The sequence below is a fragment of the Bos indicus genome, chromosome 17 (assembly GCF_029378745.1).
Source record: "Bos indicus isolate NIAB-ARS_2022 breed Sahiwal x Tharparkar chromosome 17, NIAB-ARS_B.indTharparkar_mat_pri_1.0, whole genome shotgun sequence".
Taxonomy (NCBI): domain Eukaryota; kingdom Metazoa; phylum Chordata; class Mammalia; order Artiodactyla; family Bovidae; genus Bos; species Bos indicus.
In genome coordinates this window covers 69303146-69315696 of record NC_091776.1, presented here as the reverse complement: position 1 = coordinate 69315696, position 12551 = coordinate 69303146, and the positions used below count along the sequence as shown (strand labels likewise).

Sequence of the window (12551 nt, the reverse complement as noted above, 5' to 3'; positions counted from 1 at the left end):
CCTTAGTGGCTCAGGCCCAATATTCAGGGTCTTCAAGGGCCCTCCCCAAGCTGCCACTGCCTCTGGCAGTATGGGCCTGAGGCCTCCCCGGGGCTTCTGCTCCTTGGTCAGGGGGCAGCTCAGGGCACGGCTTAGGGCATGGCCAGAGAGATGGGCCTGGGAGCCGGAGTCCTGGGTTCTTATTTCATCCCTTCCTAGTCCTAGGAAATAAGGAGGCTCAGCCCTGCCCTGCCAGGCTCACAGGTTTCCTCCACCTCCTGGTTTTATCTTGCCATCTGACCCTCCTCCTCACTAGCGTGCCCAGAACTGGGGAGGGGAGGGTGGGTGGTCAGAGAGTGATGTGTGAGGGCCCGAGGGCCAGCAGAAAGCTGAGCCCGGGTCAGGGAAGCCCTCTCACACCTAAGGCTAGAGAAAGACATCTGGCTGGCAGGTGCCTTGCAAATGTTTTCTTTAGAATGAAAAGGAGACAGAAAAAAGGTTTCTTTTAAAAAGGTGGCGGGGGGGCGGGGGCAGGGCGGAATTCCCTGGCAGTCCAGTGATTAGGACTCTTGAGCTTTCACTGCCAAGGGCTTGGGTTCGATTCCTGGTCAGGGAACTAAGACCCTTGCATGCTGCACAGCACAGCAAAAAAGGAAAAGAAAAGTAAGGGGACAAAAAAACCCTAGTTGAAATTTACAGTAGAGTCTGACCAGGCCTGAGCTCCTGCCCAGGAAAATGTGGGGCACGAATGACGTGCAGAGGAGATGCGTCCTGTGTTTGAAGAGGCGGAGCTTGGCCAGGCGGAGAGGCGGGTGGACAGCTGTGGCTGCCCGAGAGGGTGCTGGTCTGAGGACCAGGGGCCCGGGGTTGCTGCCCTGATTCTCTTTCACGTTTGCTGTGTGCCCTCAGGTAAGTGCCCTCCCCTCTCTGAGCCCCAGTTTTCTCATCTGGCAGATGAGGATGACTGCACTCCTCTTCCTGCAAAGAGAGGGACAGGAGCTATCCCAGGGTGGGGGGTTGGGGTGCCCGGGAAACCAGCTGCCGGCTTCTCTTAGATAAAAGAGAGCTGCGATGCTGTTCACCTCAACGGCTCTCTGAAACCACTATCTCCCAGCCTCAAGGTAGCTGGGAGGTGTGTCTGATCCTCATGCAGCTGGCCCTTCAGTAAAGACTGGGCCAGAATATCCTCCCACTCTGGACTGACTCCACCGCCACCCCCCCTCGCTGCCCCCCACCCTCTCTGAGTGGGCACAGGTAGGAGGGGTTCACAGCTTTTTTGGGGGTGGGGGAAATGGCAAGTGGCACTTTCTGAGGTGCACAGAGCCCCAGGGGGCTCTCCTGATGGCACTTGTCCGGGGCGGGGAGGCCTGCCAGCAGCGTCTCCAGAGTGCCCCAGCTATTCAGTTCCTGGACTAAAACAGAAAATCATGTCTCTCCGCCTGTCCCAAGACTCGTAGGGGACGCACGTGTCTGTGTCTATAAACAACTAATCGGCCGGGACTTAAACTTTAATACTGGGGGCTACAACTCTGTATCCCCACTCCAGTATTCTTGCCCGGAGAATCCCATGGACAGAGGAGCCTGGCGGGCTGCAGTCCGTGGGGTCACAAGAGTCGGACACGACTTAGCAACTAAACCACCACGATTCTGGGTCCTGATTTAATCTCTGCTAAAATAACACAGAGAAATGTTCTCTATTATTTCTATGTCTGGCAATAAAGTTTCTACAAAGGAAGAAAAAGAAAAATATGTCACAAGAATTGAGAGAGAGAGAGTGGCACCTGACTTGAATCACAGAAGAGGAGAAGAAAGAAAAGCTTTCAGGAGTTGCAGCGTGAGGTTGAGCCGGACCCGACGCTAGCAGAAACGTGTACATTTCACCAGCACCTGCACAGCGCTGTTACGGCCCACCCTGCAGCAGGCAGGACACCCGATCTCGTCCTGCCCTCCCACACAGGAGCCGAGGACAGAGGTTCACCCCTGACCCAGGTACAGGCCAGGCAGAGCTGGGAGAGATCTCGGGGCTCTGGAACCAGACGCTGGCTTGAGGGGAGTTTTGTAAACCTAGATCGGGCTGAATGCCACCCATGGTATTTCCCCACGCTCTCTGCCCCTCCGACATACATGAACCTCTGGCAGCAGGCAGCCTGCCGTTCCCACGGCAGGGGCCAGCCTCTCCCACGGCCAAGACTCTGGTTCCGAACTTAGCTCTGCCTCCAACTTCCCACCAGCGTGGGGCCTTTCTCGGGGTTTCCTCAACCTGCTTCCTCACATCCATCGGCAGAGTGTGTTCATCCAGTGGACGGACAGGGCACAGGGCTGAGAGCCAGCCGACCTGGGCTCCGGTCCTCTGCCTGCAGCTCAACACTGTGCGACCTGGGGCAAGTGACCTCACCTCTCTGAGCCTCAGTGTCATTATCTATCCAATAATATCCAACACTATCCAACAGGAGGGTTGAAATTATCTAATAATCAAGAACCCTTTTGGTTCTAAAGGTTGAATCCTCCAGATTCTGAGAGCGCCAGGGGCAGGGTTCCCAGAGGGTGCCATTTCTGTGACCCAGAGCAAGCGTCTGGCCCAGCCTCCCTCCTGCAGCCCCTCTCCCCTCACCTCGGAGCCAGCGCAGGAGAAAATAGTCGTCTGGATTCGGCAGGGCAGGCAGCACATCCTGGACATTCTCTCGAAACTGCAGCGAGAGGCGGCTAGGTGAGCGGCAGGTCCCACCCTGACCACCCTCTGCCCAGGGCTCTCCATAGAGGCTTTCGCTGGGCTCCTGCTAAATACGGGGCAACTCTGCAGACACAGGCTAAGCACCTGGGCGGCTCGGGACCCTGTGTGGGTTGTGCTGGTGGGAGCTGGATAGCAAGAGGAGGTGGGCAGGAAGTATGACACCACCCCGGCCTGGCTGCGGGCACTTACACACTCCTTTGTGGCCGATGGGCAGACATGTCCCTAGATAACTGTCACAGTAGACAACCTGGGGTGTGCCACCGTAAGGGCATCTGTTTACCAAGCATTTCTGGTGTGCCCAGCATTGAACTTGGCACTGATTCACTCTTCACTCAGAGTCCCTAGAGGTATGACTGCTCCCATTTTACAGACGAAGGAATCAGAGCTCAGAGAGGTTAAGTGACGGCCCCAAGGTCAACAGCTAGAAATCAGCAGAGCTGGTAAGCAAACCCCCCGGTCTGTCCCAGGCCAGTGCAGGCACTCTGTCCACCATGGTCTCCCCCTTTAGTGATGGGATGCTGAGCAACGTGCTGGGAGGCAGAGGGAAGAGTTAGATTCTGACTGGGGCCAGGAAGAGGGGGGGTCTCCTATGTCTTCATATAATAATGGCATTTGAGCTTGAAGGACTCCAGAGGCAGCAATCCGGGTGGAGGGAGCAGTTCCAGGCAGAAGCCACAAAGAGGGAAAGGGCGGAGAGCGCCAAACAAGAGCTGGACAGTGACCCCAAGGATGGCCACGCCCACTCTGACCCTGGCCGTGAGCACGCCCCCACGTGCTGTGCTGTCCCCAAGCCTCCTGCTCCCAGTCACTGACCTACAGGGCAGCCACAGAGGGACCAATGAGGACCCACCACCTCTGCCCCTTGCTGGGGTCAGCCAGGGACTGGAACCATCCAAGCCTGCAGACAGCTCCCAGAACCCCAGGGACTCTGGCGTGCCGCCACCCCTTACCAAGGACCCTCCCCAGCCCCCGGTTCCTAGCTTAATCACCACCTAATCCCTTCTCTGCCTGGTTTCCCCTGCAGGTCAGCAGTAATATCTGAAACCTCCCTACCCCCCAGCCTCCTGGGATGGGGAGGCCCCGCCCGGGGACACCTTCATGGGGCTGATGCCACAGCCCCACTATTACTGGCAGGAGGCGTCTGCCAACCCTCCTCCCCCAGTTTCTCAGCAGTGGAAAAGTGCCCAGCTGTGGAGCCTCCAGCCCTTAAGGCTGGACCCAGTCGATTCCAAGAATGGCCACTCTCTCCTCTCCCCAAGGGCAGCTGGTGGGAGAGGGTGGGGCTCCGAAACTGCTGTTCCCTTCCTCTGCCCAGGCACCAAGGCAAAGCTAGGCTTACCTCCTTGCCTCCTGAAAAGCATCAGCCGGAGTCCCCAGCCAGGGAGGTTGGGGGTGGGGGGGCGGCTGGGTGGGCAGGACAGGGGAGTTGGGGTTGGGGGTGAGGGGCTGGTCTCAGCTCAAACTAACCCCAACTCAGTCTGGCCCCGGTAGGATCCCAGGCTTTGCACCAGCAGGTGCTCCCCCTCCACCATCTCGTCCAAACTCCTCAATATCTTCCCTCAAGGAGCGAGCAGAGAAGGACCGCTTGTGCCCAAGGTCGCAGACAGCCTGGGGGCCAGAGCAGAAGCCATCCAAGTCTCCCAAGGAGCCCTCGGGAGGAGGCCCCTTCCATGTACCACTCACTGCGCCTCTGCCAGAGGAAAGCCTCCCGGAAATGGGAGGGAACCTGGGGCCCTGCCCCTGCCCCTGCCCCCGGGCCCGGCTGCCAGTGCCTGCGAATCAACGTTGCCTTTGTGCCCACCCCCACCCCCCCAGCTGGCTCCGTGGGCTCCCAAGCAACCACTTCTTTCCCAGGTGGCAGCGCCGAGGACTCGCCCGGGGATGGGGATGGGGCCGGGGCGGCCAAACTTCCCCGGGGTCCCCTCGGCCGGCGGAGGGAGCCAGGGAGTGTGGGGGTCGGCGGCCGCGGGCAGCTCAGTGCGGCGGTCGCCGCTCCCTCCGCCGGCCGCCCGCGGACCCGCGCTCGCCCCCCGCCCAGCCCCTTCCCCGGCCCCCCGCCGCCGCCGGAGGAGCAGCCGGCCATCGTCGCCCGAGCCGGGGCGAGGCTCACCTTGGCCAGCGCCTCCTTCTGCTTGGGGCTCAGGTCGCCGACCCTGCCGCTCATCGTGGCTCAGGCTCGGGGCGCGGCGGTTGTCGCAGCAGATGGAGCACCGACGCGTTCTCCGCCGCCGCCGGAGTCGAGTCCCAGCCTTTTGCCCGGGCCGCGTGTGGCGGCCAAGCCCCGCCTCTTAAAGAATCCCAAGGGGCGGAGTAGGGAGCGATGCGCTGGGCACTGGAGCATCCGATGCGGGTCCCCTCCGCCCTCCTGAAGCGGAGACCTGGGCGGGAGGGGCGCGCGCCAGTGCCCACCGGGGCCAAGGCCGGTGGACCGCAGTGGGGCAGGAAGTCTGGGTTGCAGCCCCAAATTTACCTTTAGCTCACGGTGTGACCTTGGAGGAGACACCTGAGCTCTCTGGGCCGTGTGACCCCATCTGAGAACTATCTAATGATTTCTTGTAAGATCAGGTCCCCAGGGTGCCAGACTTCTCCTGCCAACCCAGGAGGGAGCTTGCCTGATGCCCTTGTCGCGGGGGTCCAGGTCCCCTAAGACTAGCCATCACCTCCAGGACAGTGGCTTTTTCTCTCTGGGGTCCTTGCCTGCCTCCTGTCCTGCCATGGATTTGGGGCCGCTGCTGCCAACCCAACTGGGGCCCTTGCAGGAGTTAACAGCCTTTCCGCTTCCTGCTGTGGGGCAGGCAGTCTGAGGGGTAGGGAAGCCCAGACCTCATCTTCCCACCCAGGGCCCTGTCCTCTGCTCCTGACCTTCTCAGCTCTCCGAGAGGGTCGCAAGGTGCTGGCACCCTCCGCTGGCATGGAGGAGTGCTTCCTCTCTGGGAATCAGAAGATCTTGGGTTTGAATCCTAAATCTTCCCCTTCTTTTTATGAGACTTCGGGGAGCAAGTTCAACTCTGAATCCAAGCCTCTTCGTTCACTAAATGGATTTAGATGATCTGGACCTTGGGTCAGCAGGAGAGGATAAAGCCAGCTAACATACATAATGCCCTGGGTGCAGTGCTTAGCCCAAGGGTCCCCTCTGTGACCACTGCCCTCATCCTCTCTGCTCAGCCTGCCTTTGATGCCTGCCTGGCCTCGGGGTGGGGATGCAGGGTGGACATGGAGGAAGCCTCAGTGAAAGCCGATGGCCCAGTGAAAGCTTATCTGCTTCCCCCGCCCACACCCAGGGGCCAGAGCTGTGTGTTCCCCGGGCAGTTGCAAGCCTGACTTGTGGGACAGAAGCCATCTGACGGTCCTGCAGTGTCCCCTCCCCATACACTGAAGCCATTTCCTACTTGCCAAGCTCACCAGACCTCCCTCTCTGCCCGGGTTCCCCCTCCCCCACGCTAACCCTACCGCCAGGATAGCAGCGGGTCACATGCCGTGGCCATTCTTTCCTCCTACTGCATGCCAGGCCCTGGGTGCTGTTCTGGGGATCCTGAAATGAGTAGGGTGCCATCCTGCACTCCCAGAAGTGAGACACAGGCAACAGAGGTGGTAGTGGCAGAGAACCTGCATGCCAGTGCAGAAGAGACCAGAGACCCAGGTTCCATCCTTGGGTCAGGAAGATTCCCTGGAGGAGGGCATGGTGACCCACTCCAGTATTCTTGCCTGGAGAATCCCATAGACAGAAGAGCCTGGCGGGCTATGGTCCATAGGGTCACACACAGTCTGACAAGATTGAAATGACTTAGCACGCACGCACGCATGCCCTGATGTCTAGCACTTGGGCCTGTTTTCTGGGCCACGGATCAGTAATACTCAGGCATCCTTAAGGAACTAGAATACAAGGGCGAGATAAATGCCCGAAAGAGAGCCAGAAAGTGCCTGACTTCAGGTTGGAAGCATCCTCAAAGTCTTCATGGAGGGAGCAACATTGGACTGGGCCCTAAAAACCTGGGGTGGGGGACTTCCCTGTCAGTCCCGTGGTTGAGAATCTGCCTTGCAATGCAGGGGACTTGGGTTCGATCCCTGGTAGGGAAACGAAGATCCCACATGCCGTGCGAGCAGCTAAGCTCGTGAGGGCCAGAGCCTGTGCACCACGGCTAGAGAGCCCACGTGCTGCAACCGAGACCTGACACAGCCGCCGAATAATTAAACTTTTAAGTTAAAAGAAGATCCGGGGCGGAAGGAAATGGAAAGGAGGTCCATTCCATGCTGGCATCACGGCACGAACGAAGTCTTGGCGGTAGGCGGGAAGCATGGCTAGAACCAGACAGGAGAGGAGAGAAGGGGCAAAGTGGGAAGCCCAGCGGGCGCTCGACGCGGCCTTGCCTAGGGGCGTCTGTGCTGTTGAACCGTGAGTTCTCGGGAACAGGACCCTGTTTTATCACCCCTGAATCCCCACAAGCGCCGTCCCCCGCACAGCATACTGCGCACGGGAGCTGCTCCGTAAGTGAATACTGAGTGAATGAATGAACGAGGGAGTGCAGGAAACATTCTCATGGGCGCCGAGCTGGGAGCCCCGGGGTGGAGAGTTAAACATAGATCGTTCAAGGATCAAGCAAGTAACTCACCTTACGTAACAGCTGTGGAAACAGGCCCGCAAAGGCCGTAGCCTGCCCCCAAAGGCATCAGTGGCGTGACTGAGGAGGAGAGCTTTGCCCGCTGCCTGGCGAGTTGCGTCCTCCCTTTGCTGGCTGGAATTCACGCAGAGAGGGGCCCAGAGCCAGGCCCTGCCACCTCTGCGCTGTCTCAGGAAGAGTGGGAAGCAAACAGCCCCCGGCTCTCTAGGATAGAAGGCAGAGGCAGGCTGCGGAAGGCTTCTGAAAGATGCGTGGGAGGACTGCGCTCTGCGCCTGGCATGGCCTCCGCTGAGAAGGTGTGCAGCTGGGCACAAGGTGAAGGTCTTGGGTCCAGCCTGGTGGCCGAGCGGCCCCCATCGCCACCCCTGCAAGGCGTTTTCAGGCAGTCTTAGTGGGGCAGGAGGTCAATGGGCCTCCCCTCCCCCAGGGTAAAGAAGTTGGAGATTCATTCCCTATTGACTGAAACTCCAAGACCAGAATAGTGGGACAATTAAAGCGAGGGGGCTGGACCCTGCCCAGACCACATATTTCTCGTTCTTGAAGTCAGGAGACCTCCCCGACTACACGTGCGCAGAAAGGCTCCCTGGAGGCCACAGGGGAGTTATGTCAAAGGATGTTCTACCCAGACCCCTTTTCAGTAGAATCCATCTTGGCTAAGAGATGCGTGCGCACACGTGGGTGGATCCTGAGATATACCAATACGAACTGTGAACCAGGCAAACCAAAACAACTGGTCAAAGGAAACCCGGAAGAAGTGCCCCCATAAAAGTAATTCAAAGTGCCACGAGGGTATAACTCAGGGACTCTCTCTGAGTCTGCCCATATGTCTATCTATCTAAATGTAATGTACTTTTTTTCCCCCTCTTAATACTTCACTGTTTCACTACTTCCTGTCTTTGTGAGAATTCTTTTCTGCAAAGCTAAAGGGCCAGGGCTCTTGTCACTGACCACTGGCTTAGCGCCTAGGATCTGGTACTTTCACCGCAGAGACCCAGCTAGGAACTCAAGCCCCGCTCCATGTCATCACAGGCTGAGGCCACCTGAGATCCCTGCAGTCCTGCCCTGCCTACAGACTCATCAGCTTTGGCTCCAGGCAGGGCACAGCCACCTGCCTTGCTGCGTGCCTGGCTGAGATCTTTCTTTAAGACCCTTTCAGGTGCAAGGTGAACTTTTCAGTGAAGGGCCTACTCAAAGGAACCTGGAACAACCGCTCGTGTGGGTTCAACACTCCACAGACAACAGGCTCTCTCAGAGCTGGCTTGTCATTTAAGCCCATGATGACCCTCTAAGGCGGGTGGATCAGGTGACTTCGTGAGGAACCCGAGGGAGAGATCTGGCCACGTGAGAGTGTCTACAGCTGTGACTTGAACCCAAGACCTCGGCTTCTGGGCCAAATGCTCCCAGGTGCCCATGAATGTGGACTACCCCGGGAGCTTCCTGGAAAGACTGCCCAGGAAAGCACAGGAAAACGTTTACCCCAGCCGCAAACATGACTCAGGTGCTAAAGAATCTACCCACAGTGTGGGAGCCCCGGGTTCGATCCCTGGGTGGGGAAGATCTCCTGGAGGAGGAAATGGCAAACTATTCCAGTGGTCTTGCCTCAAAAATTCAGTGACAGAGGAGCCTGGTGGGCTACAGTCCATGGAGTTGCAAAGAGTTGGACACGACTGAGTGACTAACATTTTTCACTTTTCAGCAGCAGTCTCCAGCCCCAACCAACACCCCTTTCCCAGAGTATCTGGAGTTACCTACTATGAAGGCCTAGATGAAGTATCCTTCCCAAGCCTTGGGGCTGCCTGTTTCTCCTTTGTCCACTGAAACTTACCTATCTCCAGCCCAATGGAATGGCCAATCTGACCATATAAGTCCTGGAATCAAAATCTAGATTATATATTTATTTATTATATATTTTGTTGCTGTTCAGTCTCTCAGTCATGTCTGACTCTTTGTGATTCCATGGACTGCATCACGCCAGGCCTCCCTGTCCTTCACCAACTCCCAGAGCTTGCTCAAGCTCATGTCCATCGAGTCAATGATACCATCCAACCATCTCATATTCTGCCGCCCCCTCCTCCTCCTGCCCTCAGTCTTTCCCAGCATCAGGGTGTTTTCCAATGAGTCATTTCTTCGCATCCAGTGGCCAAGGTATTGGAGCTTCAGCTTCAGCATCATTCCTTCCAAAGAAATCCCAGGACTGATCTACTTTAGAATGGACTGGTTGGATCTCCTTGCCGTCCAAGGGACTCAAGAGTCTCCTCCAGCACCACAGTTCGAAGGCATCAATTCTTCGGCGCTCAGCCTTCTTAACAGTCCTACTCTCACATCCATACATGACTGCTGGACAAACCATAGGTTTGACTAGATGGACCTTTGTCAGCAAAGTGATGTCTCTGCTTTTATTATCTACAAAAATGAAACTCCTCCAGGCTGGTTACTTAGTGAGACTCGCTCCTCCACATCCCCACATTTTCTCCATCCCCCAAGCCCCATCTGAGTATGTGGCTCCCCTGCTCAAGAATCTGCAATGGCTCCCTAGTGCCTTCTGCAGGGGTCAGCCCAGCCTCACTGACTTGCAGTCAAGGCCTTACCTGCAGCTTGCTCAGCATCCCGGGGCCTCGATGGCCGCTCCTCCCTGCTGCGCACTCTTGTCTCCGTCAGAGAAGCCCCAGGCTGCTTCTCAGATTTGCCCTCCCACCTCTTCAGAGTTGCTTCCCTCTCCCGTTTCCTTCTGCCAGGCCCTCCCTGGCCTTCAAAGCCTGATCCAATCCTGTTTCCAGCAACCTCGCCCAGATCCTCCCAGCCCAGCATGACCTCTGCCAACCAGTAGCCCCCTCTCTGCCGGCCTTGACACTGACCGCTTTGTATTGTAGTGGTGACGGTGAGGCACAGCCCGGCCCGACAGAAAGAGCCCAGCCTCGCGGGGCAGGCAGGCCCGAGGCACGATCCAGGCCCTGCCTCTTGCCAGCTCTGTGATGGGTGCGCTGTTCCCACGGCACCCTGCCGGCATGGGCGTGCAGACAGCTGAAAAGTAGGCTGCTAGAACCCAGAGCCTGAGGAGGTGTGGGGTAACAGTTTTAGTCTCGAGAGGTAATACCCGGAGCTGGAGATTCCTCTGGGAGGTGGTTCTGAACCCAGACACGAGCCCTGGACTGGGAGTCCAGAGCCTGGGCTTTAGACAACTTTTTTTTTTTATGTTTTGTTAGTTTTGTTTTGGTTTTTATTTACTTATTTTTGGCCCTGCCGGGTCTTCATTGCTGCATGCGGGCTTTCTCTAGGTGCCGTGAGTGGGGGCTACTCTTCGCTGTGGAGCGCAGGCTCTATGCACGCAGGCTTCGGCGGTCCACACTTCAGAGCTCACGCTTGAGCGAGTGGTCTTGGCCATTGTGGCTCGGGGGCTCTAGAGCACAGGCTCAGTAGCTGTCCCTCAGCATGTGGGATCTTACCGGACCCGGGATTGAACCCGAGTCTCCGGCACTGACAGGCAGATTCTTAACCACAGGACCACCAGGGAAGTCATGTTTCCTTGTTTTTTTTTTTTTGTTGTTGTTGTTTTTTATAATGAAGTATAGTTGATTGACAATGTTGTGCCAATCTCCACTGTACAGCAAAGTGACTCAGTTATACACTTATGTATATTCTTTGCTTATATTCTTTTTCATTTAGAATTGTGGAGTGAATGTGCTGCAGTGACCATTCAGCAGGGGGCCTCCTCGGGGCCGTCTGCCCTTGACCTCTGGGCTTCTCTGAAACAAGGGCCTTGACCAGGAGGTCAGAGGCCCCAGGGTGCCCTGCCCTCTGGTTCTGTGGTGCCAACGGGCAAGGGGTGGTGCGGAGATTGGCATGGTGATTCGAGAGTCAGAGAGAACTGTCCTTTAAACCCTTCAACAAATATTTGTGGAACGCTCTACTTGCAGGGGGCTGGGGCAGCTGGAACTCTCCGGAAAGCCCTTGTGCTTGTGGGAGGCTGTGCAGAAAGGCCCAGACTCTGAGCCTCTGCCAGCCCTGCCACGTGCTGCCTAAAGTCTTCTTCTGACACAAGTGGGGGAAGAATAAACAGATCTGCACCGCCCAAGACAGTGGAGGGGACAGCAGCAGGCGGAGGCCCCTGCAGTGAGGGACTCGCTCCACTACCCGCCCGCCCGCCCCATCCAGGCGGCCCAGGCTCCCAAGTGGAGCGCAGAGCCTGAGCACCTGTCACACCTCAGCTCCACAAGCACATAGGCAGCAGGAGTGGGGCCAGGAGGGGGGGACGCGTCAGGTCCTGCCCCCCGGGGAGTTCCTGGTCCACAGGGAGATGGCCAAGGCAACAGGCCACTCAGTACAGAGTGGTCGGTGCCGCCTTAGCAGGTACAGACAGGAGGGTCCCTGCCCTGTCAGGGGGTAGGGCCATCCTAGATTCCCCAGAGCTCCCGTGGCTGAGCAGGAGTCGGCCAGACAGGAGGGAACAGAGGAGGTCTGGAGGCCATTCTTTCATTCATTCATACACTCACTCACGTGTGTGTGCTCAGTCGCGTCCGACTCTTTTGTGACCCCATGAACTGTAGCCCACCAGGCTCCTCTGTCCATGGGAGTATCTTGGGAAGAATATGGAGTGGGTCACCACTTCCTTCTCCAGGGGATCTTCCGGACCCAGGGATCAAACCTGCGTCTCCTGCTTTGGCAGGTGGATTCTCTACCACTGTGCCACCTGGGAAGCCCCGTTCATTCACGCATCTGGTACCTGTTTAACTGAGCACGGTGCTAATCGTGCAGTAAAAAGATGCCTTCGGGCAACTTACAGTGTTGGAGAGGGGCACACCCAGACTGAGATCAGGCTGTGGAGAAGTGTGTAGGGCATGGGGGCCACATAAAGAGTCGGGGCTTGGGGGGCGTGGCGGTTGGAGGGCTGGCTGCTGGCTGTTAGGAAGGACCCTTGAGCGGTGTTGTTGTTCAGTCTCCAAGTTGTATCCGACTCTTTGCAACCCCATGGACTACAGCATGCCAGGCTTCCCTGTCCCTCACCATCTCCCTGTCCCTCACCATCTCCCAGAGTTTGCCCAAGTTCATGTCCATCGCATCAGTGATGCCATCCAACCATCTCATCCTCTGTTGCCCATCTCTGAGTTGGGGGGAAGGGGCTATTCTGAAATCCTTGAGCTGGGGGGGGGTGGTGGCTGGTCTTTCTCCATCTCAGACCTGGGGTATCCTGGAGGTTGGACGACAGTGGAATATCTGACAGGGTG

At 57.4% G+C, this 12551-nt stretch overlaps 1 protein-coding gene across 5 annotated transcripts in view; it reads right to left on the bottom strand.

Moving 5' to 3' along the window:
* The window catches only part of SEC14L2 (SEC14 like lipid binding 2), a 28120-nt gene extending 17826 nt beyond the window's left edge, over positions 1 to 10294 (bottom strand). Inside the window, exons 1-4 of one of the 5 annotated variants that reach the window (XM_070769848.1) lie at positions 9918 to 10294; positions 7321 to 7694; positions 4821 to 7009; positions 2591 to 2666 (exon numbers count right to left, since the gene is read on the bottom strand). In XM_070769848.1, the coding sequence (XP_070625949.1) occupies positions 2591 to 2666; positions 4821 to 4874 (130 nt within the window). In that variant the 5' untranslated portion in view covers positions 4875 to 7009; positions 7321 to 7694; positions 9918 to 10294. Of the gene's footprint in view, positions 1 to 2590; positions 2667 to 2899; positions 3659 to 4049; positions 4437 to 4820; positions 7010 to 7320; positions 7695 to 9917 lie in introns of those variants that run through there. The other 4 variants (XM_019977550.2, XM_019977553.2, XM_019977552.2 and 1 more) reach the window with 4 other exon arrangements.
* Between the last annotated feature and the right edge of the window lie 2257 nt (positions 10295 to 12551).